General features: G+C 39.5%; 3 protein-coding genes across 3 annotated transcripts; 1 reads left to right on the top strand and 2 right to left on the bottom strand.

Annotated features, from left to right (window-relative positions):
- Positions 1 to 2,941: 2,941 nt before the first annotated feature.
- On the top strand, positions 2,942 to 3,880 carry LOC129645630 (putative olfactory receptor 2B8). The gene has a single exon (XM_055570922.1). It carries the CDS (start codon positions 2,942 to 2,944, stop codon positions 3,878 to 3,880), a length of 939 nt encoding a protein of 312 aa, XP_055426897.1.
- A 9,210-nt stretch (positions 3,881 to 13,090) lies between these two features.
- Positions 13,091 to 14,035, bottom strand: LOC129645626 (olfactory receptor 2G6-like). Its single transcript, XM_055570918.1, has one exon. It carries the CDS (start codon positions 14,033 to 14,035, stop codon positions 13,091 to 13,093), a length of 945 nt encoding a protein of 314 aa, XP_055426893.1.
- A 3,395-nt stretch (positions 14,036 to 17,430) lies between these two features.
- LOC129647164 (BOLA class I histocompatibility antigen, alpha chain BL3-6-like) lies at positions 17,431 to 20,797 on the bottom strand. Its single transcript, XM_055574370.1, has 5 exons — positions 20,762 to 20,797; positions 20,027 to 20,276; positions 19,134 to 19,409; positions 18,916 to 19,017; positions 17,431 to 17,570 (listed from the first exon to the last, which is right to left on the bottom strand). The coding sequence occupies exons 1-5, from the start codon at positions 20,795 to 20,797 to the stop codon at positions 17,431 to 17,433; spliced, it is 804 nt and encodes a 267-aa protein (XP_055430345.1).
- Positions 20,798 to 27,799: the final 7,002 nt, after the last annotated feature.

Genomic DNA, 27,799 nt, shown 5'->3' with positions numbered 1-27,799 from the left:
GTGTACGGACCTTTGTTAGTAAAGTGATGTCTCTGCTTTTAATATGCTATCTAAGTTTGTCACAGCTTTTCTTTCAAGGAGCAAGGGTCTTTTAATTTCATGGCTGCAGTCACCATCTGTAGTGATTTTGGAGCCCAGGAAAATAAAATCTGTCATTGTTTACACTTTTTCCCCATCTATTTGCCATGAAGTGATGGGCCCAGATGCCATGATCTTAAGTTTTTTGAATGTTAAATTTTAAGCCAGCTTTTGCACTCTCCTCTTTCACCTTCATCAAGAGGCTCTTTAGTTCCTCTTTGCTTTCTGCCATCAGGGCGGTATCATCTGCGTATCTGAGGTTTTCAATGTTTCTCCAATCAGTCTTGATTCCAGCTTGTGAACCATTCAGCCTGGCATTTCACATGATGTACTCTGTATATAAGTTAAATAAGCAGGATAACAATACATAGGCATGATGTACTCCTTTCCCAATTTTGAACCAGTCCATATTCCATGTCCTGTTCTAACTGTTGCTTCTTGTATGAAACCTGCGTGGTCTGGTATTCCCGTCTCTTTAAGAATTTTCCACAGTTTGTTGTGGTCCAGCAGTCAAAGGCTTTAGTGTAGTCAGTGAAGCAGAAGTAGAATTTTTGGGGAATTTCCTTGCTTTTTTATGATCCAACTAATATTGGCAATTGGATCTCTGGTTCCTCTGCATTTTGTAAATCCAGCTTGTACATTTGGCTCTTACTTTTCCTTCATTAATGGGCTTCCCAGGTGGCGCTAGTGGTGAAGAACCTGCCTGCCAATGCAGGAGACAAAAGAAATGTGAGTAGAAATGTGGATTCAATCCCTGGGCCAGGAAGATCCCCTGGAGGGGGGCATGGCAACCTACTCCAGTATTCTTGCCTGGAAAATCCCAAGGACAGAGGAACCTGGTGGGCTACAGTCCACGGGGTCACAAAGAGTTGGATGTGACTGAGTGAGTAACACTTGCACACTTTTTCCTTTACTCAGTTTTTATTAACATTTATTTTATGACAATATTGTATCAATTTCTTTCACACAGCAGCGGGTCTACACCCAATTCAGATTCAAAGTTTGAAAGCCTTAGAAGAATTAAAAATGTACTAGGTACCTAATCATTTGAATACAATAGAACTGAATTATATACTTTCTTATGTTGCTTAAGTTAATGGATGATCATGAAAAAGTAAAGGTGAAGTCGATCAGTTGTGTCCAACTCTTTTCGCTCCTTTGGGCTGTAACCCACCAGGCTCCTCTGTCCATGGGATTTTCCAGGCAAGAATACTGGAGTGGGTTGCCATTTCCTTCTCCAGGGGATCTTACTGACCCAGGGATCAAACTGAGGTCTCCCGCATTGCAGGTAGACTCTTTACCGTCTGAGCCACCAGGGAATACCAATGATCATGTCTATGCAATAATAAATAGTTAGATGAATATGGTAATCAGCTAACCTTAGGGCTGGTGTTGCGTTTGGTTTGATGTAAGTAATGTTTCAAGATAGCTCCCAGAAAGGTGCATATGTAAAATTAACCTACTGTAAATGGATGTTCTTAGAGTTTTATAATACCAAAGTGTACTTCTCTTTATATCTTCCCTCATATTATTAATACTTGTAGTTTTACATCCTATCTTTGACCTGTCATTGCACTGATAGTGCATCTGTGTTTGTATATATTTATCTATCTAATTATTTATCATAGGGAGTGTTGTAAACCATTACACTTTGTGCACAGATTACACAATTGGCTATCTTTAAAAAATATTTATCTTGATTAAAATGTTGATAGTGCATAAGCCTATCTTCTTTAGGAATTCCAGGCTTTTAGTTGCTGGTAATATGTGAAAATGAAATCAACAGAAAGAAGAGGTAAGTGATGATCACTGGGTTTTGAACTTCTGCTGTGAACTGGCTATTTTTGTTGTTTAGTCACTATGTCATGTCTGAGTCTTTACGACTCCCTGGACTGTAGCCCACCAGTTTCTCTGTACTAGAGTGGGTTGCCATTTTCTTCTCCAGTGTATCTTCCCAATGCAGGGACTGAGCCCACATTTCCTGTATCTCCTGCATTGGCAGGCAGGTTCTTTACTGGTGAGTCATCAGGAAAGCCCATGAACTGACTATGCACAGTGAATAAAGTTTTGGAGTTCTTGTTAAATTGGTGTAGTAATTTTAGTTATCTCAAGGGCAAGCATTAAGCACTGTAATTGAATGGTAATATTTTCAAACTCTCAACAGTTTATTTTTTACTACTATACAGAAAGATTGGGGTATAGCATTCACAAATATAATGTATTAGGAGTAGAGAGACAACAATTCTGCCAAAATGTTTGCATGCAGCACTCTTAGTGATACTTCAAATGTAATATAATTCTTTGTATAAGTACATTCTAGCTTATACTATTCTATATCTGAATGCATTTTAGAGATTTTTTTGTATTATTCAATTACATGTGAGATACATACACATACAGTTATGTAGAATAATGAGAAACATATTTAAAATAAACTTTCTCCCTGTGTCTACATCTTTCTTACTCTTTCTAATCATTCTGCCTTGATTTTTCCTTACTTCCAATTTCTCTAAAATGTACATATATAATGATTGTACTTCAGTCCTATTAATCTCAATCTGAAAGACATATTATATCTATGATTGATGCGAACCGAGGTTCATTATTTGATCTTAGTATTTTATTTATTATTTTCTTGCATTAAATATCAATATATAACTTTTTGTGAATAGTATAGAACTAATTGAGTTCAGATATATCAATTTCAGTGGGTACATGATTTATTCAAATAGTTGTATATAAAATCCTGTGGCCATGCCTTTGAACATGATAGATTTTCCTCTTCAACCCTGCTCTTTTTTGGAAAATACCTTTTATAAATTGCTAAATGCTTGGTTTGACAGGAGCCCTGTGCTAGCAAAGGATGGAACAGAAAAATGGAAGTTCCTTCACTGGGTTTATCCTATTAGGTTTCTCTGACAGGCCTCAACTTGAGCTCATCCTCTTGGTAATTCTTTTGATCTTCTACATCTTCACTTTGTTGGGAAACACAACCATCATTGCATTGTCCTACTTGGACCCACATCTTCACACCCCGATGTACTTTTTCCTCTCTAACCTAAGCTTTTTGGACATGTGCTACACCACCAGCATCGTTCCCCAGTTCCTATTTAATCTCAGTGGAGCAGACAAATCCATCTCCTTTGGTGGTTGTATAGTTCAAATGTACATCTCTCTGGGTTTGGGATGTACAGAATGTATTCTCCTAGGAGTTATGGCAATTGACCGTTATGCGGCTGTTTGCAGGCCCCTTCACTACACGGTAATCATGCACCCCCGTCTGTGTGCCCTGATGGCTTCTGCTTCGTGGGTCACTGGTTTTGCCATCTCCTTATTGCAGACAGTGCTCATCTTCCTTTTACCACTTTGTGGGAGAAATAAATTAGACCATTTCCTTTGCGAGATCCCTCCTTTTCTCAAACTTGCCTGTGTTGACACCACCATGAATGTGTATGTGACCTTCTTTGGCAGTGTCGTCATTCTTCTCACACCTGTTTCATTAATCATGTTCTCCTATGGTCGGATTGTCCGGGCGGTCTTAAGAATAAAGTCCACTGCAGGGCAGAGAAAAGCATTTGGCACATGTGGATCCCACCTCACGGTGGTCTCCCTGTTCTTTGGCACAGCCATCTCTGTGTATTTTCGGCCCAGCAGCAGCGACTCCCAGGATCAGGACAAGTTCATGTCTCTCTTCTACACTGTCATTATCCCCATGACCAACCCCCTCATATATACGCTGAGGAACAGGGATGTGAAGGGAGCGATGAAGAAGGTGCTTTGGAAGGACTCTGACTCCAGATGATGGGTGAGGAGGACAGTTTAATAGAAAGACTTTGAACGCCAGAACTATTCAGATATATATGTATACCCCATGAGTTATCTAAAATTTCCTTTGGCAACTCTGCAGGAAATTTGTTTCCTTCATTCCCATTGAAAAGTGAGTGTTCAGATTCTAAGTTCATGTATTCATTTCAACTTCTAGAGATGCTGTTTCAGTGTTCTGACAGCATCTGCTTTGTAGTTACTGTTTTAACAGCTCCAAGGATTTTTATTTGCACTCCCATTTGGGTGCATTGTCCCACATCTATTTGCAAAAAGACATGCGTTTATATTACATGAAGCCAAAAAAGAACATAAAACCACTGAAACACTGTAAGGAATATTATTAGTAATATTTTCCAGGAGTTACTAGAAAATAACATTCATTCTTTTATTTGAATCATGCCTCTACTAAAATTCCATGGTTTGATGATTTGATCAGACGTTTTTCACTGATGTAGGTGGAGCACTTGTGGGGAAAATAAAGTTGAATCTCAAAGAAAATCTTGCTGCATTAATTTTGGTAAAGCCATTCAGACATCAGGTGCAACCGTAACCTCAGCAGTGCAGCCGCTATATTGTGTAGGATCATTTCAGAGAAGGCCGCGCCTAGGAAATGGCACCCCACTCCAGTACTCTTGCCTGGAAAATCCCATGGACGGAGGAGCCTGGGAGGCTGCAGTCCATGGGGTAGCTAAGAGTCAGACATGACTGAATGACTTCACTTTCAATTTTCACCTTCATGCAGTGGACAAGGAAATGGCAACAACTCCAGCGTTCTGGCCTGGAGAATCACAGGGATGGGGGAGCCTGGTGGGCTGCTGTCTATGGGGTCGCACAGAGTCGGACACGACTGCAGTGACTTAGCAGCAGCAGCAGCAGCAGCAGCAGCAGGACTCACTGAGCGAAGGCTATGATGCCCTGCTGGCAGTGACGCTGGTAGCCCTTCGCTGGTAAGAACACCAGGTAGTTCTTACATGCCTTTTTGTACACAGCAGGAGAAAAACCGATGTGAGGCACAAAGTTGGTTATTTTAATTTTGTGAACCACGTAGTTCCTCTCTAAAATGAGATTTTTAAATGAGGAAATTTTGAGGGCATTATATCTGAGCAGCATATGACCCAAGTTCTACTGCATATTGTACACATTTTACCTCCTGTGATGCAGCAACAGTTTCAAAGGGTAAAATATGTTTAGATTTTTCTGGTCATACCATTTTATAAACTCTTTGATTTAAGCATCAATTGGTTAAGACCTTAGAATCTCTCCTCTGCCAAACGTCCCGTGTAATTCGGATTTAGTGAAGTATAAAAATATTGGAAATGGCCCCTGATTCCCAGGAAATCTCATGTTTTGTGGAGATGTCCTCAGACTCATCAGAAGGAAATTGAAAAAATAAATATTGTGTCTATTAATTTAAAAATACATGACTAAGCTTTAGTAATAGCTGTCTAATTGTGACATAACTGTCACAGAGTTCTGAATTATGAGTAACAAAATAAACATTCCAGAAAAAATTAATCTGCCATAGTAGCTCTTAGATCCCCATTCAATTGCAGTTTACAGCATAAATTTATTTTCAGGTATAGATTCTGTTTTTTTTGTGTGTGTAAGTTAAGTGTCATGAACAGTGTATGTTCCCTCTGGAGGTTAGAGCTTAGACTGTGCCATCCTCACAGAAATATTTATGATTTTTGGTAGATTTCCCAGCATGTACCACTAGGCAAGTAAGTGCATTTGTGTCTCTTAGTGGAGACAAAAGCATGACCACTATCACACGGTTCCCTCTCCTAGCAGCTAACTATTCTCTTGGTCTCCAACCCTCTCGGCCAATTTGCCTGAGAAGTGGTCTTGCAAGCTGGAAGTGGCAGTGTGGGTAAATTATATACAGGGTCAAGATTTTATCTATATTCCTAACAGCACCACACTCTTCACCCTTGAATTAAACACTTGTAAAACCAAGGATTTTGACCCCACAGTAATGCTGAACATATACCTGATAAAAAGCAGTTTGGAGTGCTCTGTACTCTGAATGGTGAGAAATTTCCCCCTCTCCTTATTACTCAATCAGTTCTTGATAGTTATGCCCAAATAGTCACTTACAAATCCCTCAATGATACTTTCTTTGGTGCAGAAGCCCTCAAGGTCACATAAAGTCACAAAGCCTATTTTCCTGAGTGAGCAGCTACTTGTCTGCTCCTAAGGACTGCCACAAAACAGATTTATTTGTTTTAAGCAAATGCCTGAGTGTCATTCGGATGTGTATATTACTTCAGAATAAATTACAGATAATAAAGGTATCTAGATCTCAGGCTAAAATAATTAAAAAAAAATCATTTAAAAGATACCACATACTTAAAGTTCAGTTCTGTTTTGTAAATTTTTCAAATGATATCTACCTTTTCAAGCTGTCCCTCTTTAGTTCCCAGAACAAGGATTGAACCCATGGCCCCTGCAGTAGACGCATGGAGCCTAATCCCTGGAACACTAAGGAATTCCCTCCTTTTGAATTCTTAATATCTGTGAAATGGCTACAGTGGGTGTATCCAGGCCTTGGCTAAATTATTTGATCCCATCTGGAGTTCAGAACTGTCAATACGCCCAAGAGCAAGTCATAATCTTTCATCATTTTTGCCTTCTGAGGAACACAAGGTGAACACAGTGTGCTCAGGTGAGGTGTCACCTTGGAAGCCTGAAGTGTCGGTCAGACTCCTATGAAGCACAGTTCTTAACCAGCACCAGATTGACAAACAATTAGAAAATAATACAAAACAAGAGCGACAACATGTGCAGTGCCTGTGAGGCCCTAAACCAGTCAGATACTGCTTCCTGAACTTAGGTTTTTAAAATGGAATATATAAAATAAATGAGGGACTCTGACTTGTTTAACTTGTATCGTACAAGTCAGCAAAGGAAGGCTTGCGAGTTTCTCACCCGATATGTGTCCTCATCTTTGTAGTCGTGTTCTGGCTTTTAGGACTTTTATTCATTAGAACAATTGTAGTCTGTATATTGTAGGTTTATCACATTCTAAACAGACCCTATCCACCCTGCTAAAAACATTAGTAGAATGGTAATCAGCATATAGTGACCCCTGTAATATCCTCATTTATCTCCTAGTCAGTAGATTTCAGTGTTAACTGCTTGCCCAGGGTTCTGCTCTAACCAGGGTCACTGAGGACGGAAGAACAGATTATAGTTCTCTGTCAACTCTCCTCTGTAGGTGTGCTCTTTTCTGATGCCTGTTTGTATTATGACTGAGAGCTTCTTCTGTCTTTTCAGTATTGTAGCATAGTTCAAACTTGATATGGCAGACTCGGAACCACAGTGCATGGAAATGTCTTGTGGTTTCCTGGGAAGGGGTGCTCTGTGTAAATGCAGAAATGAGGAGTTGTATGTCTCCTGAATCAGGGGAAGGTGTCCCTGAGGCAGCTGTAGGGATTGGGGATTCATGCTCCTTTTAAACAATCTATTCTACTGATTTATATTGTTTGGTGGATTCTTTAACCATTTTGTAGTGAATTAAATCCACAATGTCTTTAGAAGCTGCAAGTTCTTCTAATTAGGTGACCATTTTTGAGGGTAATTTTAACCTCTTTTGAGAGTGAAACTCTTCAGTTGTGAAAAGTGCAAGTCACTCCATTGTGTCCAGCTCTTTGTGACCTGATGGAGTGTAGCCCATGAGGCTCCTCTGTCCATGGCATTCCCCAGGCAAGAATACTGAAGTGGGATAACATTTCCTTCTTCAGGGATCTTCCTTGGGGGTTGAACCTGGGTATCTTGCATTGCAAGCAGATATGTTACCCTCTGATCCACCAGGGCAGCTGTTGCTATACCTGTGGCTTTAGTCTCACTGAAGCATCCTAAGGATTTCCAGTGATTAGGTTATTGGGGATACTCAGGATCAATGGAATGTCACTGTTAGTTGTCAAAGCCTTTCTCAGGAGCCCAGTCCTGATTTTGTGTTCCCCGGTCACAAGAAGTGCTTACTAAATATTTTAAAGTCCTTATTTCATGCATTTGAGGATTGTTAAATCATATTCAAAGATTCTCTTTAGAAAGTTTCTTAATAATGCATCCACTCATTGAGAATTGTTTGGTTTAATATAAAGTGAGCACCATAGTCATCAATGTGTTATTTTTATCATGAGATCAACCTCTCTCAATTTACTCCCCATCTTGGAAAAAGCCTCCAGTACTTCCCAAAGAGTATTTCTCCTCATATTCCTCCCCAGCATGTTCTATTTTGGTTTCTATTTGGCTTTAAATAACACACATACTAAATTATTACACACAGCCGGATATGAACATCCACAAACACGCACTCTGTATGCAACCACTTTTAGATCGATCTCTTAACTCTTTCCTGAGGATGAACAGTAGAAGGAAATGTTTTCTTTAGCTTATATCACTTAGAAGATACAGGTTTATATATGGTGTAATTTCAGTGTTTTCAGAAATAAGGACAAATATGCACAAGTCAATGTGGTAATTTTTTATTCCTGCAAGTCACATTAAAAAGAAAATTGATAGAATTTGCTGCACTAAGGTGCTTCATGGAAGAGATCATGCTCCTTTTGCTATTATGATGGATACACAAAATATTAAACTTTTATAAGTGCCATTCTTTCAGGCTCTGAATTGAAATTGGGATCACAAAGAGAAGGCCGTCTTTGTACACAGATAAAGTTAGAGTATTTTCATTTATTAGCTATGTAGAAATTTTTGTCTTAAACAATAGTGAAAATCTGACCTAGGAGAGAAAAAATAAGTAGGATGAAAGAAATGAATAATAACTCTTATTTTCATTTATTTTGTTCTATATCTAATGAGATACAAATTGAGGAAGTTTAAAGAGTACAAAGTGTGATTTGATATACCTATATATGGTAAAGTGATTACTATATAGTATTAGCTATGGTCTTTATCTTGTCAAATATTTATCCCCCTTAAAAAATTTAAAAAAGTTTATTTTTTTGACTCCTCAGAAACTATATTTTGGCTGGAAGTTTGTACCTTTTTGCCAATATCCCCCTGTTCTTCTACCTCTTTAGCCCTGGTAACCACCATTCTTCCCTCTGTTTGTAACAGGTTCAGTTTTTCTGATGCCACATGTATGTGAGATCATACAGCATTTGTCTTTCTCTTCTGACATTTCACTGAGCATAATGCTCTCAAGGTCCATCCATGTTGTTGCAAAGGGCAGTATTTCATTCTTTCTCATTGATGAATAATATTCCTTTGGATATACATAGAACTTTTTCTTTAGCCATTCACCTCTTTGGTCACATATGTTTTTTCTATATCTTGTCTATTGTGAAAAATGAGGCCATTGAACATGGGAGTGCAGACAATGATTTCATTTTATTTGGTGTACCTAGAATTTGGATTGCTGGATAACATGGAAGTTCTATCTTTAGTTTTTTTGGTATCTTCATATTATCTTTCATAGTGGCTTACCAACTTATATTCCCATCAACAGTACATAGGTGTTCCTTTTCCAACTTCATCAACTGTTGTTATCCTTTATCTTTTTAATGATAGCTATTCTTTTACTTTTTTCCAGCCTCATTGAGGAATAATATTTTCTTCTAAAAGTTTTATGACTTCATGTCTTATATACAGTATTGCATAAGTTTGAGATATATAGAATAGTGATTTGAGTTACATACATCATGAAATGATGATCACAATGTGTGTGTGTATATATTGTTTTTCAGATTCTTAACCTTTACCAGGTACAAAAGTAGTTACAGAATATTGGCTATAGTTTCCTCTGCTGTACAGTAGGTCTTTGTTCTATTCAGCCTTTATCTTGCTCTCTTCTAGAGATACAAGAGATACAATCTTCTCCTGGGTTTTGACAGAAAGTCTCAGGAGTCTTATTTTCTCAGCCTTGAAAGACTGTTGTAGATTAAGTTCTGCCCCTCAAAGACATCTAGATTAGCTATTTAGCCTCCGCTTCATGAAGGTTCAAAATTTGGCAACTGCCTTACTGAAGAGGACTATGTGTTAGAGAAAGGACCCCTTACCCTGATGAGTTTTTAACAACAGACTGGTTCCAGATAGGAAAAGGAGTACGTCAAGGCTGTATATTGTCACCCTGCTTATTTAACTTCTATACAGAGTACATTATGAGAAACACTGGGCTGGAAGAAGCACAAGCTGGAATCAAGATTGCCGGGAGAAATATCAATAACCTCATATATGTAGATGACACCACCCTTATGGCAGAAAGTGAAGAGGAACTACAAAGCCTCTTGATGAAAGTGAAAGAGGAGAGTGAAAAAGTTGGCTTAAAGCTCAACATTCAGAAAACGAAGATCATGGCATCTGGTCCCATCATTTCATGGGAAATAGATGGGGAAACAGTGGAAACAGTGTGGGGCTTAACTTTTCTGGGCTCCAAAATCACTGCAGATGGTGATTGCAGCCATGAAATTAAAAGACACTTACTCCTTGGAAGGAAAGTTATGACCAACCTAGATAGCATATTCAAAAGCAGAGACATTACTTTGCCAACAAAGGTCCATCTAGTCAAGGCTGTGGTTTTTCCAGTAGTCATGTATGGATGTGAGAGTTGGACTGTGAAGAAAGCTGAGCGCTGAACAATTGATGCTTTTGAACTGTGGTGTTGGAGAAGACTCTTGAGAGTCCCTTGGACTGCAAGGAGATCCAACCAGTCCATTCTAAAAGAGATCAGCCCTGGGATTTCTTTGGAAGGAATGATGCTAAAGCTGAAACTCCAGTACTTTGGCCACCTCATGCGAAGAGTTGACTCATTGGAAAAGACTCTGCTGCTGGGAGGTATTGGGGGCAGGAGGAGAAGGGGACGACAGAGGATGAGATGGCTGGATGGCATCACCGACTTGATGGATGTGAGTTTGAGTGAACTCCGGGAGTTGGTGATGGACAGGGAGGCCTGGCGTGCTGCAATTCATGGGGTCACAAAGAGTCGGACATGACTGAGTGACTGAACTGAAGTGAACTGAAGCACAATGGAGTTGCAGGATAGATTATTCCATATTTTTTAAACTTTGTTCTGACCTTCTGGCTTCCCAGGGAGTCCACTGGAAATAGAAATGTCCACTGGAAACATCTGGCCACATAGTTAAGTCTCTTTAAGTTTTCAGCTTGTCACTTTAGCCTTACACGAGTGTTTGGCTTTTCATGTTTTCGTGCCAAAGTCCCTCTCTATGGGCCATGCTCAATCCTCAACTCACACTCACACTCTTCAAATATTCTATGAGAAAAAAAAAAGGCAGTTTCCCTTCAGCTCACCTCAGAAGTGTTCAGTGTTTTCTGTTATTCATGTCTACGTCACCCTCATCACTTTCACAACTTTCTAATGGCTTCAGAAATATGGTTGCTAAGATTAATTTGGCCTTTCCAAGTACAATTGTTCATCAGTATTGGCCAGGGGTTGTTTCAGGCACTTCCTCCCACCCACTCCTATACTAGAAAAGCTGGATGCTCAAATCCTTTATGGAGAATGACAGATCAAATGATCCATGTTTGGTTGAGTCTGTGGCTAAGGAGGAGTGACTGGACTTGTGGGAACTTTGGTCAGTTGTAACCTAATGCACCTTATTGGGAAATGAAATTCACAAATGGCTACTTTGAATGAAGTGATATATTTTCAGCATTTATTTGCTGAAGAGGAAAAATGTAAGCATCTAGATGAATATAGAGTATGGAACTTTTGTGCCAGAAAATGATTATGTTATCAGTGAGTCTAGCTGTGATGGTTTGAAAGAAAACTCCAAGGGGTTGATATAAAAAAATCATATCTTCTCTATTACAAAAAATATAATCAGAAATCACTCATATTCAGTACAAGCATAGATAAGTGTAGTACAGACCTCAACAATTCAGCAATCTATTTTCACTTAAAAAAAGAAAAATCCTTGTTCTATTATTTCATTAGCAGAATAATACCTGAAAAACCATCCAACTTACCATATTAAATAAGAAATATTTAAGAAGAACATATTTGCACAAAGGCACATTGAGCTTACCAGACAATTATTTCTGTTTTTTATATTGTTTTATAAATTCCCTTCAGTATCTGCCCTCTTATCATATGCTATTAAATACTGAAAAGTACTAAAATCTCTGGTAAATGAAAATATTTTTGGCTACTAGTAAATTATGCATTTTTGTATGCTACATTATACAAATAGAAATATACAAATATTCACAATACACGTCTTTTTCAGTCAAGATAAACTTAATTCAAGACAATATAATTCCCAGTAGTAGAATTTTCATCTGAAAATTATCAGTATGCTTTTTGTCTCAAGACCTGGTCACTAAGTATCTACATGGAATGAAGAGACCAGGGAGACTCACAGGACATATGAACTTGAATTGAGATCTTCATTAAATTGAAATCTTCAAGACAAGGTTCATCTGAGTTGGCCAGAAATTGCTAATATCTAAACACTTCAAATCTATTAAAGATGGTCAATGGATAGAAGAAATTTAGATCACTGAGAAGATAAACCCAAATTTTATGTGAAAGTAACAAAAATACTTAATGTGATCATTTAGAATCAAAGTATTCTGCTAATATCTGGTTTATTTAAAACTTTTAAGAAGTAAATGATTTGAAGTCCAGCATCCATACAGAAAGTGCAAGTACTTTAAGTTTCAGGTTTGATGAATTTTCACAGATTGAATACTTTATATCACCAATATCCAGATCAAAAATCACAACCTGACCAGAACTCCAGAATGCCCCTCCCCCACATATCTTCCAAGAGAGAACTCCCAGTCCCCAGGGGAACCACTGTTCTGACTTTCAATTCTAGAGATTTGTTGTGCCTGGGATGAATTTTATGTAAATGACATTATACAATAGGAATTATTTTGTATCTAGTTTGCTCACTGTAAATCATGTTTGTAAGAATCATTCATGTTTTTGTATGTGTAATTATTGTTCATTCCCATTATTGTGTAGTACATGATATACCATAGTTTATTTTTAAAATATCTTATTTAACATATATTCTCCCTAGCAAAAAGTTTAGCTCAATGGTTTAGCCTCTGTCTCACTGATACATCTCAAGTACCCAGAACACTGTCTTGCACATGGTTGGTGCTTTATAAGGATGTGTTGGATTAAATTAACTAGTTTTTACTCTCTCAGAAGTCTTCCATTGCAGAACTTCCTGGGCCTGCAAGTGCTGCATTAACTCTGCCTCAAGTCTAGGATTCTCCTCATTTGTCTCCTTAGTGCCCCTTTGACTTCCTTGTTTCTCAAAGTGTAAATCAGGGGATTAAGCAGGGGAGTCACCAGAGTATAGAACAGTGCAATGCTTTTGTTCACATCCTGTGAATAGCTGGAAGGAGGCTGAAGGTACATGGAGATGAGCGTCCCAAAGAAAATAATCACTACCATTAGGTGAGAACAACAGGTTCCAAAAGCCTTCTGTCTCCCATGGGCCGACTTTATCTTCAGGACTGCACGGGTAATGTGACCGTAGGATACTAAGATGAGTGACAGGGGCACCACCAAGAAGAAGGTACTGACAGCAAAGACTTCAGCCTCATTGACAGAGGTGTTGGTGCAGGCCAGTTTCAGCATCACTGGAACTTCACAGAAGAAATGGTCCACTTGGTTTTTACCACAGAGGGGAAGAGTCATGGTCAGTGCTGTCTGGACTACAGAACTGCCAAAGCCTGTAAGCCAAGCAGTTACAACCAGCTGCAAGCAAAGCTGGGGATGCACGATCACCATGTAGTGGAGGGGACGGCACACAGCTACATAGCGGTCATAGGCCATGACAGACAGGAGGACGCACTCTACTCCCCCGAGTCCCAAGGCAATGAAGAGCTGGGCCACACAGCCGCCATAGGTGATGGTCTTGTCCTTCCCCTTAAAGTTGGCCAGGGTCTGAGGGACAGTGCAAGTAGTCAAACAAAGATCCATAAAAGAGAGGTTGGAGAGGAAGAAGTACATAGGGGTGTGGAGGTGAGGATCCATTGTTGACAAAAGTATAATGGTGCCATTGCCTAAACAGCTCAAGAAGTAGATGATCAGGATGACCGCAAAGAGAGCCGTTTCCAGCTGGGGCTGGTTGGAGAAGCCCAGGAGAATGAATCCAGAGAAGGTGCTGTCGTTAGCTCTTTCCATTGTACTCTTCTTGTTGGAATTAAGCGAACTCCGTACTGTTAAACTGTTTGTTTAATCCAGGTCTTTCCCCCTGAGTACGTAGAGTTTGTGAGGAAGCTTGAGGCCTTTTCACAGTTACTCTTTTGTTGACAAACAAGGGGGTGCTAGAGAGTTACTATGTAAGAGTATCTTCTGTGTTTCAGGCACTGACCGAAGCACTTTCTATGCAATTTGTCACAACAACTCTGTGAGCTTGGCATTATCATGATTTCTGCTAAATATGTGAAGGAACTGAGGGTTAAAGAGGTGCAGTGATTTTATCAGAGTGATGTACTTAGTAAATCACAGAGGCAGGATTCCAACAGAGTCTAAAATATGAGTTCTTAACTGCTGGGGATACTGTCTTTATGATGTATGAACTACGAAGATAACTCAAGAGTTTCTCAAACATTAAATCTAGATCTTCGAAATAAGTTACAAATATGTACTGCCTTAGTCCTTCTCTGGACGATTGAAATATTTAGACTGGCTTTCTTGCTTCTGCTTTGTGTAGAGAAAAATATTCTTTCTGAAAATGCACCGATAATAAAATTTACTATGAACAATTTTATTCAAATGGGAACAATATATTTTAATAAGTAAAGTCATGAAGCCTTTGATATGGAGTCTGTAATCATGTCTATTGATTGGAAAACTTTTATTGGAAGTGATTTAGAATTCACTGTATCCATAGTGCATGTTCCAGAGGGACTAAGCCTGAGAAACTCTCATTGTTACCACTTTCAGTGAAAACTCAGCAAAGCACCAATGAGTTTTTGTTTTCTTTCTTTATGTCTTTTAAAATTGCTTAATATGATAGAGCAAATACTCTGTTTCAACCTTTCGTGTTCACTTCCTATAAATTCAGACCTCACATTAATCATTCTCTTTTTCATAAAATCATCTGGTCTCATTTTAGAAATCAACCTCTGTCTGTCTGTATGTCTCTCTCTTTCATAGACACACATACCAGACACAAACCATGAGACAATATTAATAGTATATAATACCTATGAGGAGAAATATCTCATAATAGTACCATATCCTGGAAAAGAGTTTAGTATGTATAGTAGATTCACAAAATAATTTTGTCAAAGAAGTGATAATATGGAAGAAGTTTCAAAACTGTAAGGGTTTTAGAAGTGGAATTTAGGGGTTATAGCCTTCTTGAATATTGTGAAAAGAATTATCCTTCCTAAAAGAATTACCTCACTTCCCTTCTCGAAAACGTCAAGTGGTTTTCAATTGCCTTCAACTCAAAGTCCAAATTCCTCACTATGGCATACAGGAGCCTTCATAATCCTTTTCTTACCTTTCTAGTATTTTCTCTGGCTATGCTCAATTTCCCATCTTTAGAATTTTTTAAAAAATTTATTTATTCATTTCACTTATTGTTGGCTGTGGTGGGTCTTCATTGATGTGTTGGGGCTTTCTCTAGTTGCGGTGCACAGGTTTCTCTCTTTGTGGAGCACGGCGTCTGGGGCATGCAGTTCATTAGTTGCCATGCATGGGCTCAACAGTTGTGGTTCCTGGGCTCTAGCGCACCGGCTCGGTAGTTATGGTCCACGAGCTTCGTTGCTCTCAGGCACGTGGGAACTTCCCGGATCGCAATCAAACCCATGTCTTCTTCACTGACAGACGGATTCTTATTCACCGAGCCACCAGGGAAACCCTCTCATCCTTAGAATTTCCTAACATTAATGCCCGAATGTTCATGTCTATCTGGTTTTTCTCATTTTCAGTTTCTCTGACACCACAACTAATACTCCCCTCAAGATATTGTCTATTGCATTGTCCTTCATTTCGTTTTCCGATCACTCATTACTATCCAGAGTTTTCCTTGTTTCTTAAAAAAAAAAAAAATCTTATTTATTTTCTAATCTGTCTCAGTATAATGACAGATTTATAGATCTGGAAATTTGTCTTAACAAAATCATTATATGTGTAGAACAGTGCCTGACATACAGGAAACAATCAAGATGTATTGTAATGTGTTCAACTGAGCAGTTGAATCAACATGTTATGTATGAATACATTAATATACTTAAAGACTTAGGTAATTTTTTCTTATAGAAATATGTGTCCTCAGTGTTTATTTCATAGTGGTTTTTATTCCAGGCTATATGGCCATTGAGATTATGTATAAAATGTGTAATAAATATATAAAATATATGCTATGTAAATATAGTATATACAAATATCTCTGAATATAAACATTTATGCATTTATTGTTTTGGTTTCAAGACCCTTTTGTGTTTGTAAGATACTTTGGCGATCCCACGGACTGAATCTTTTTTGCCTTTCTCTATGGAAATCCAGTTTTATATAAGTAGACTTATATTTGCCTCTGGAGAGAGACTGATTTTGGGGTAGAATGAGATGCACGCCAGAGGATGCCAGACAACACCACCTCTGATTCTATTACTGATTCCCCACTGTCTTGTGTCTTAGCCAAAGGGATAGAGAGTCTGGTGGCAGAAGCTAAAGATAGTGGAGGGCCTCTCTTGGGCTATTTTTTCAGTGATTGAGTAACGAAACTCAAGGGAAGAGAGAGGTATTCTACACTGAGATAGGCAAAGTGGAGAGAGGCACAGATGCTTTAAACTCCAGAGAACACAGAGCTCATGCAAGAACTTCCTGGGAACTGCCAGAGACAATTCATTTTGCCCAGACTGCAAGGATTGTTGTTGTTGTTTAGTCATTAAGTTGTATCTGACTCTTTTGTGACCCTGTGGACTGTACCCACCAGGCTCCTCTGTCCATGGGATTTCCCAGGCAAGAATGCTGGAGTGGGCTCACCATTTCCTTTTCCAGACGATCTTCCTACCCAGGAACTGAACCCTTGTCTCCTGCATTGGCAGGTGGATTCTTTAACATTGAGCCACCTGGGAAGCCCTAGGTGGGGTTGAAATAGTAAATAAAATAGATAAAACAATAGCCTGTTGTTTATTATCACTCTTGGGCCCAAGGGCTGATACAGTTTCAGGAAACACAGGCTGGAGTTGTGTCATATCACTTGGCATTGCTCTTGCCACATAGGGGGACATTCAGAAATGTTTGCTGAAAAAGTGTTCTCTGACACCTGTGGAGACTTTAGCATTTCACCATGGGATATCAAGTGGGCAAAGATGGAGGGGAAGGCAGGCTCTGAGCTTTGCAAGAAGCAGAAGGAAGAAAATTAAGAAAAGTCCTTCTTGGGGGGTTTCTTCTCTCTGTACTTTCCCTCAGCTCTACATCTGGCTGGCACAACAGAAATCTCTGCTTTTATTATTTGCCACCGTTTCTGTCTAGAGTTCCCAGAAAGTTCTCACATGAATTCTGTTCCTGGTGAGCAGAACCATCTATTTTCTTCCCCTTCTCATCTAAGTTGCTCATCACTACTGTTCTGCCAGTGCCTGCTTTGACAAAGTGATGCCATGTCGGGCACCAGTGGTCTCAGAGCTGCCAATGTGACTAATGTTGATGCAGCCCTGAGTTTTCTGGGTCCCAAAATGCCAACGACTTTCACCACTTTGCACTTAAAGTGTAGAAGGCCTCTCTACCTTAAAGTAGCTACTTCTAGTGTGTAGATCTTTCTCTTCTACTTAAAGAGAAATGTCCAAGAGAAAGTGGCCCCTGTGATTATCTCCATCCTTTCATCAAAGACTCTGCCCTTTCACTCAGGGGTCTTTGAAGGGTGGTGGGGGACGGCCAGGTGAAGTATGGTTAGCTCTTGGGTAGAGGACATATGAAGATTTAGAATTTATGCTACTGCCACTTCATGCTGTATGGACTGAATAACAAAGGAAACCTGCCTGCAGAGAGAGTAGTAACAAGTAGATTTGAGAAAAAGGAAGAGAGTCACACAGTGCTCATCCTCAAGTTTGACTCATTTCTTAACCAGGTAAAGGTCATTGTACTTACCAGATGCTGATTTCAGGATGCAAGTGCCTTCTGGGAAGAGCCTTTGGCTTCCAAGTCAGCCTCCAGCATAATGGGAAAAATAAAAGAGAGAATGTTTCCTTTGCCTCCAGCTGTACAAGGATGAAGAAGGAAATGGCAACCCACTCCAGTATTCATGCCTGGAAAATCCCATGGACCAAGGAGTCTGGTGGGCTACAATCCATGGGGTTGCAAAGAGTCGGACATGACTGAGCGACTTCTGTGTTCTGTGTACAAGGATGAGAGATGGAATGATTCTTGTGGAGGGTATGCCTGGCTTTGTGAGAACTGGAGTGACCACAGGACTTCCTTACATTGAAATTTACAGCTTCTTTGTAGCCTCTGGGAACCCAGTCTCCTTCAACTCCAGTAATAGTTACTTATCCCCATGTGGGTTTCCTAGTAATAACCTTGGGGATAATGTACCTGATAGACAATTCTCCAGGAGATTCAGGGAATTATAAGATGTGGAAGTTGTTAATAGGCTTTCAGAAAGGGTATTAGAAAATCCTTCCCCTAACAGGCCCTGAGACAACAAATATCAAAGATTTGGTTCAGTTCAGTTCAGTTGCTGAGTCGTGTCTAACTCTTTGCAACCCCAGGGACTGAAGCACGCCAGGCCTCCCTGTCTATTGCCAACTCCCGAAGTTTACTCAAATTCATGTCCACTGAGTCAGTGATGCCATCCAACCATCTCATGCTCTGTTGTCCCCTTCTCCTCCTGCCTCAGTCTTTCCCAGAATCAGGGTCTTTTCAAATGAGTCAGTTCTTCACATCAGGTGGCCAGAGTGTTGGAGTTTCTGCTTTAGCATCAGATCTTCCAATGAATATTCAGGACTGATTTCCTTTATTGGACTGGTTGGATCTCCTTGCAGTCCAAGCAGTCTTGAGAGTCTCCTCCAACACCACAGCTCAAAAGCATCAATTCTTCAGTACTCAGCTTTCTTTATAGTCCAACTCTCCAGTTACTACAATTCCAATGACCACGAGTAGAACCAGACTAACAATGATGTCTGTGTTGGGGGCGGAGGGCCGAGAAGGTACTGTGGAGGAAAGAGAAGGGGTCCAGACTTCAGGTTTGAGTCCTGACCTTGCTGAAGGGGTCCAGAAAGCCTCCAGCTTTATCTGAGAAGAAGCACCACCCCAGCATCCTCCTTACCCCATCTCAGGGTGAGAGTCTCCTGAAGCCCCTTGCACTGCACATTGCACATGTATCTCTGCTCCTCTTCAGAAGGGACCACTAGGGCTGCCCACTTCTGGATGGTTCCATTCCCCGAAGGCCTGGTCTCTACAAGCTCCATGTCCTGGGTCTGGTCCTCCATGTCACGCTGCCAGGTCAGTGAGATCTCTTCAGGGTAGAAGCCCAGGGCCCGGCACCTCAGGGGGACCTCATGGTCAGAGATGGGGTTATGGGTCACATGTGTCTTTGGAAGGTCTATGGAGGATGAATCAGAAAATTCCCATTTAGTGTTACTTCCATGGGTCCCTGAAGCAGCATCCTGTGACCATCCTGAGAATAAACAGGACAGAGGGTTTGAAAAGAAGCAGCACAAACACCAGACACCAGCCTGGACTCGGAGGTCTGGGCATGTTCCTGAGTCCTTGGAAAGTTCTGGAGTCAGGGTGAGAGCCAAGGTAGGAGGCACTATATAAGGGAATGAATACAGAGTAATGGTCCTTACTTGGGTGGAGGCCGGATGACTCAGAAAAGCTGGAGTCAGGCCTCCAAACGTGTTTTCAGGGTGAGACCTGGCATGAGAAACAGTCATGATTCACAATATGGCACCCAGGGTGAAGGGGCACTGCTGACCAGTTATCTCACGGATGGGTTCCTGCTTCTTCCCCGAAGAGACTGGATTCCTTGATTGTCCTTCAGAGAAGTGGGGCCACTGGCGAGTCACTCTCTTGTACAGAATATGAAAACCTGGGCAGATTCCTCCCTCTGCTGACAGGAACCGGGGCACTGTTTCCACATTGACCTCACTTTCTTCTCCTCGTGGGAAGCCAGGTCCAGCCCTAGGGGGGATCAAGGAGGCCCCACGCCCCTCGTACCTTTGCACAGCAGCGTGTCCTTCCCGTTCTCCAGGTGTCTGTGGAGCCACCCTCTGCAGTCCCCCTCCAGATAGTTCCTACTGTTCCCCGCAGCATGGCCCTGCTCAAGCTTGAGCTTGGAGATATGAGCCTCTGCATCCACTGCAGTCCAGAAGCACAGGTCCTCATTCAGGGCAAGGTGATTGTTGCCATCATAGGCAATCTTTTCAGGAACCCGAGGCAATAACTTTTCAAATATGCAATTATACCTCTTTCAGGAGAAGACGGAGATGAGTGTTTCTGTCTGTTCCCTCAACATTGAGCCCTGGGTGCGTGGGTGCAGGTAGCCAGTTACAGGCTGTTTCTTTTTTGCTACTCTCCTGTTGGACCCAGAAACACAAGCCACTGAACCAGGTGATCAAGGAGTGTGCCCTCTGGCAGCAGCCACAAAACCTGGGCAGCCATACGTGTGCACAAATTCTTTTCACAGAGACACCAGTGACCTGGGGTGGGATAGAGGGAGAGCATGATGATGGCATCTGTTGGCTTCTCAGGAGTTTGGCGAAGATTGCAGTTGACCCCTAGATATGTGTTAGAAGTCTTAGCTTTTAAGTTAAGGAAATAGGCTTCTTTCAGGGACAAGCTGGAGGTTTCAGTCTGTGTCTGTATGCTGTGCCCTGGAGAGATAGCCACAGTGAGTCTGGGTGAACCTGTTTCTTAGTTCATTATAGCTTCATGGATTTCATGGACACAAACTTCGTTGACTTTCAGAGGTATGTTTTGGAGGCCCATGTCTCAGGTGTAAGTCTTCAAACTGAGGGTCCCAGACATGGAACACTTTGTTTCTCAGGGAGAAGTTGTCGGTGCTGATTGCAGCCATGAAATTAAAAGACACTTACTCCATGGAAGGAAAGTTATGACCAACCTAGACAGCATATTAAAAAGCAGAGACATTACTTTGTCAACAAAGGTCTGTCTAGTCAAGGCTATGGTTTTTCCAGTAGTCATGTATGGCTGTGAGAGTTGGACTATAAAGAAAGCTGAGTGCTAAAGAATTGATGCTTTTGAACTGTGATGTTAAAGAAGACTCCTGAGAGTCCCTTGGGCTGCAAGGAGATCCAACCAGTTCATCTTAAAGGGGATCAGTCCTGGGTGTTCATTGGAAGGACTGATGCTGAACCTGAAACTACAATACTTTGGCCACCTGATGCGAAGTACTGACTCATTTGAAAAGACCCTGATGTTGGGAAAGATTGAGGCAGGAAAGAAGGGGACGACAGGGGATGAGATGGTTGGATGGCATCGCTGACTCAATGGACATGGGTTTGGGTGGACTCTGGGAGTTGGTGATGGACAGGGAGGCCTGGCATGCTGTGCTTCATGGGGTCACAAGGAGTCGGACATGACTGAGCGACTGAATTGAATTGAAATTGATTTTCGTATGAAGTTTTTCTTGTTCACCTTGTGTGTAGGATTCACCCAGCTAGTTCATGCATTTCTTTTCAAAGGAGTTGTTTTGGGTAAAACTGTAGATTAGGTGTGCCCAAGGGAGGAGGGGAGATCTGGAACCTGTATGTCATGAATGAACAGAAACCTTCTAGTTTTTTTGCGCAGCTTCCTCTCTCCTTCTCTCTCTCGTTGCCATTTTTGTTTCACCTTGTGTTTCTGTCTGTCCCTCTTTTTTTCATTCTCTAGTTCTTGTTCTATTCAAGTCCTTTTAAAAAAAACTTTTTATTTTGAAATAGTTGCAGATTAACAGAAAGGTCTAAAGATAGTATAGAGAGGTCTTGGGTACCTTTGACCTTTTCCCCAATGTAATCTACATGAAAAAATTACATGGAACTCTATATATACGTGGTACCAATGTCAGTTTCCTAGCTTTTAAATTGTATTATAGTTATAGATGGAGAAGGCAATGGCACCCCACTCCAGTATTGGTACTCCTGTATTCATCATCATGATCAAAATATGGAATTACGCCTTGACCACTCACATCTCCTTTGTGATACCACTTTATAGTCACACTCATTTCCTCCCCTCCCCTCACCCTCCATAAACCATCACTCACTCCTGGGCACAACCATCTTGATCCCCATTTCTATTATTCTGTCATTTTGTGGATGGGATATAGATGGGATCATATAATATTTAACCTATTAAGATAGACATTTTCATTCAACATAATACCCTTGAGATGTTGTGTGTATTAATAGCTTATTCCTTTTTTATTGCCAAATAGTATTTCATAGCTTGGATATGCCATCATTTGTTTAGTACATTTTATTTGTTTTCAGCTTTTTGCTGTTACAGATAAAACTGCTATGAATAATTGTGCACAGGTTTTTGTGTGGAATACATTTTTGTTTCTCTGTCATAAATGCCAAAAAGCATGATTACTGGGCTCTATGGCAAGTGTATATTTGGTTTTTAAAAGAAACATCCAGGCTCTTTTATAAAGTAGTTGTATCATTTTATATTCTGATTAGCAATGTATGAGTGATTTAGTTTTTCCACAATGATGCCAACATTTGGTATTGTTCCGACACTTTTTGTCTTGGTTGTTCTAGTAGGTAGGTAGTGATATCTCTTCATGTTCTTAATCTGCATTTTCCTGAAGGTTAGTGATGCTAAATGTCTTTACATGTGCTTATTTACCATTCATATATTTGCATTGGTGAGTTATTTGCTGAAATGTTTTTTCATTGAGTTATTTTCTTATTGTAGAGTTTTGAGAGTTGTTTGTATACTCTAGATATGAGTGTTTTGTAAGATAAGTAGCTTGAAAATATTTTCTTCCAGTTTGTAGCTTATCTTATTATCCTCTTAACAGAGTCTTTAACAGATAAATGCTCTTTATTTTGATGAGTCCTCATTTGTACATAAAAAAAGATAGATTACGCTTTTGGTGTATTAAATTCCAAATCAAAATAAGAATTTTACAAAATAGCATAGGAAAAAAGCATGTAATTGCAAGTAAGCATTTCTAGATAATGTCAAATTATTATCCAACATTATTATGCCAATTAATATTTACAGCAACAAGATGGAAATGGGAAGAAATGTTAATTGCATGTCTGTAATTCCCTCCATCTCTGGACACAGTATGCAGTACTAATCTTTACAGTTGAGTAAATATTATCATAGAATTTAACTAGTAGAGAGATTACTGAGAAAATTATAAGAGTATTTTAAGGAAAAGATAATTTTTCCCTAGGGGTAGAATGTTATTAAAAAAACTGGAATTTACAGTTCTATGTGACATGCTTGGCTATAGCATGTAAATTAGTTAAAGAAGATCTGTGTGCTTGTCTGACTAATGACATACAAAAACCAAGATGCTTCAAACCTAAATAGCTTTCCCTGAGATAGCTTGGACTACTAGCTAGAAGTTGTCTATTACTCTGAAAGAAAACATGTTCTAGTGGGGAAAAGAGATTGTGTACTTTTTGAAGCTGCCTTTGATGGTTAGGGCCAACGCCTTCCATGGACAGATGCTAATTGTTCCTGCCTTTTGCCGGTATAGTCAAGTGTATAAGTTGTTCTGAAATTAATTGATGTTCAAACTTCAAAACACACAATACCCATCAAGTTTCTTTCAATTTACTTTAACAATTATACCTATCTTGTTTAACTCAATCATGTGGAAATAAATGCAAAGATGAGTTGAATTTAAACAAACCATGGAAGTTCCATTTAAAAAATCAATATTTTTTCTGTTTGCTTATGTAAATCATTACAATTTTCAGATAGAAATTGAACAACATCATAGAGGACAGGTAGTTTTTCCTTAGCCATATTAGCGGTTTGGGAGTAAAATGTGGTGGTTGACCTTTAATATATTTACCTTAAAGATTAGGTAGACACCGCCTAATTGGTTAAAAGACGCTTGCTCCTTGGAAGTAAAGTTATGACCAACCCAGACAGCATATTAAAAAGCAGAGACATTACTTTGTCAACAAAGGTCCGTCTAGTCAAGGCTACGGTTTTTCCAGTAGTCATGTATATCCATACATGATATGGATATGAGAGTTGGACTATAAAGAAAGCTGAGTGCCGGAGAATTGATGCTTTTGAATTGTGGTGTTGGAAAAGACTCTTGAGAGTCCCTTGGACTGCAAGGAGATCCAACCAGTCCATCCTAAAGGAAATCAGTTCTGGGTGTTCATTGGAAGGACTGATGTTGAAGTTGAAGCTCCAATACTTTGGCCACCAGATGCGAAGAGGTGACTCACTTGAAAAGACCCTGATGTTGGGAAAGATTGAAAGCAGGAGGAGAAGGGGATGACAGAAGTTCGTGATGATCAGGGAGGCCTGGTGTGCTGCTGTTCATGGGGTTGCAAGGAGTCGAACACGAATGAGTGACTGAATTGAACTGAAGTGAATTCGTAACTCCGTTATCCATTAAGAGTTGGTTATGAATATTAGATAAAAATTAACTTACATTTAAAATTAAGTAGCTGAATGTGTTCTTATTTATATATGGATAATTTTTTTTGCAATTGCATGAAAAAATATCAAGTGTTTAGTAAAATATCTAAATCATTAAAAGAGGAGAGTTAAGGTAACGGAGAAGTCAAGGGAATTATCTGACCTCTGTCAATTATGAGAAGTTATAAAAGAGGCAGATTAGGTATCCTCTTGCATTCTCCTTGATATTCACTTTCCCTGAGGATTGTCATCTCTGGGCAGCTAGGTGACATCAGCTAATTAACCATACAGGACATACATTCCTCAGAGACTTCAGTCAGGTAAACTGTTTTCACCAGACCATTATACTGCAGGTTCATACCAATCTCATTCTTTCAAAATGAGCTCTCCATCATAGAGCCAAGACATTATATTCAGAAGGAATCCTGAGCGTTTGAAATTGCCTTCCTATGTCATCCTACCAGCTAGACACAATGCTGATCTTCAGTACCCTGTGAAGGTATTTGAAGTTATCAAGAGAAAGCATCTTCTTCCTTAAGGAAAACTTAAGGATATTCCAATACTGATAGAGTCAACTTATGTACTCAGTGCATGCAACCTGCATCCTTAGTCTACATACCCAGGTTCCAATGCCCAGTACTGTATTAAAAGCAGGAACTGGAAATGAGATAGGGAACGAGCTTAGGACACTCACATAAGGGGAATAAGACTGAGAGGACAGGAACTCGATATCTGTGGTACTTTAGGAATTGGTAAGTGAGTTTGTTTTCAGTTGCAAGTGTTCCTTAAAGGCTAAATTGAGTAACATACATGTCAGTTGGCAAAAGAATCAGAAACTCCTGTGGAAATTCACCAAATTTCAAAACCAAACTAAGTCTTCCTTGTGGAAGCCAACTTTGTGTTCCTAGACATTTCATCCTATTGTAGTGTATTCATTATGTCTCAGTATGGATATCTGGAGTAATTTATTCAGGATATTTGGCTGTCATAAAACATGTCCTTCAGTAATTGAATAATAGCATATATGTGAATATGAAAATGTTAGACTGTACACCTTCATTTTTCCCTCAGCTTGTATTTCTGTGAAATTACAGAATGTTTCTTAAAGTGTATTGTCATTATCTGTAGTTTTCAAATGTTCATTTTCTCAAAGAAATGAACGTATGTAATCTTCCAAATGCTAGCTTGATAATTACAACAATGAAGGTCCATTTTGTGGTTATTGTGTCAATGCATTTTGTATTTCTGTTAATGAAAAACGATCATGCTTCAATTGAGAAGAACACCAATTTGAGAGGAGAAACGTGGGTCAGAAAAGGTGATCTGAATGTTTAATTTTTTGGTGAATTAGGCAAATGACAAGGTGACGTGTAATGTACACTGGTGACTGTCCTTCCATCCTTGCACACACTTATGAATGGACTACATTTTTTATGAATGGACTCTTGTTTTGTATGAATGGAGTCTCATTTTTTATGAATTCTTTCAATGTCCAGCTCAGATATTTTCTACCGGCTGCTGTACCGATCCACACCATATTTGTCATGAGTATTGACTGACAGCTTCACAGCCCTTTCCTTCTTTAGAAAATTGCCATCAGTTGAATGGAGCCACATTGCCAGAAGTTCTGAATGTGGTTGGGGCAGCTTGTAGTCAATGACAGACTGGTGGGATTTCTAAAAGGCTGCCTTTTTGTCAAGGTTGAACTAAATCTGACACAACGCATGCTCCACAGCTTGTTATTCTGTATAGTAGTAACTAGTCACATCTAAATAAGTAGGTATTTAAATTTACCTGAATGAAAATTAAATTTAAAATTCAATTCTTTATCTGCCCCACTTGAAAGGCTCAGGTAGCAACATGTGGATAGCAGTGATTGTGTAAGTGAAGCACAATATTTTTATCAGCAGATAGCTCTATTTGGAGAGTCCTTTTCCAGCTTTCTATGGGATCACGTTTATGTATTCCATTTGAGATCACATCCTTGCTTAACACATTTGTCTGCTCTGTTTTGCTTCCCTGATTCTCTTTGTCTTGAGGACATTCACTCAATAAACAGCATGCAAAGGAATTCCCATTTCAGCCTCTTTTCCCCAACCTGGCCAAACTCTGTCCATAGTGATTGGAAGTGTTATTTCTGAGACTGTGATAGATCCATTGCCTCCTCATTTATGTGCTTTTCATTGTCATTAGAGTGTTGATAGTGAATAATCCTATCTTCTGTAGGAATTCCAGGCATTTTAGTTGTTTATATGACACTGAAATCAGCAGAAAGAAGAGGTAAGTCTGGTCACTGGAGTTTGAAATTCTGTTCTGAAGTGGCTACTTTTGTTGTTTGGTTACTAAGTCAAGTCCAACTCTTTTTGACCTCATGGACTGTAGCGCACCAGGATTCTCTACTGAAGTGGGTTTCCATTTTCTTCTTCAAGTTATCTTCCCAATCCAGGGACTGAACCTGCCTTTCCTGCGTCTCCTGCATTGGCAGGCAGTTTCTTTACCACTGAACCAACAGGGAAGCTCGTGAACTGATTATGCACAGTGAATAAATTTTTGGAGTTCTTGTTAAATTGGTATAGAAATCTTAGGTATCTCAAGGACAAAAGTTAAGCACTATAATTAAAGGTGATATTTTCAGGCTCTGAGCAATTTAGTTTTTACTGCTCTACCAAAAGACCAGCATATAGCATTCACAAATATAATGCATTAGGAGTAGAGATAATTATTTTGCCAGAATGTATCTATGAGAAGTATCTCAGTGATACATTGAATGTAATAAAATCCTTTGTGTAAGTACATTCTAGCTCATAAATTTCTATATCTGAATGCATTTTAGAGATCATTTTGTATTATTCTATTACATGTGAGGTATGTGCAAATCAAGTTATGTAGAATTATGAGATACATATTTAGAATAAACTTTCTCCCTTTGTCTACATTTTCTTACTCTTTCTAGTCACTCTCCCTTGATTTTCCCTCATTCCCACTTTCTCTAAAATGTACATAAATAATCATCATACTTTCATCCTATTAAACTCAATCTAAAACAGGCATTTCATATCTATGATTGATGCAAACCAAGGTTCATTACTTGATTTTATTATTATTCTTTTCTTATATTTATTTCAATATATAAGTTTGTGAATAGGAAAGACCTAATTAATTTAAGATATATCAATTTTAATGAGTACATAATTTATTCAAATAGTTGCATGCACATCACATGACCATGTCTTTGTTTTTTTTTTTTTTTTTTTTTCATGTCTTTGAACATGACAGATTTTCCTCTTCATCTATGCACTTTTTGGAAAGATACCTTTAATAAATTTCTAAACGCTTGATTTGACAGGAGCCATGTGCTAACAAAGG

The sequence above is a fragment of the Bubalus kerabau genome, chromosome 3, assembly GCF_029407905.1.
Source record: "Bubalus kerabau isolate K-KA32 ecotype Philippines breed swamp buffalo chromosome 3, PCC_UOA_SB_1v2, whole genome shotgun sequence".
Classification (NCBI taxonomy): domain Eukaryota; kingdom Metazoa; phylum Chordata; class Mammalia; order Artiodactyla; family Bovidae; genus Bubalus; species Bubalus kerabau.
This window is presented reverse-complemented; position numbering and strand designations above follow the sequence as displayed.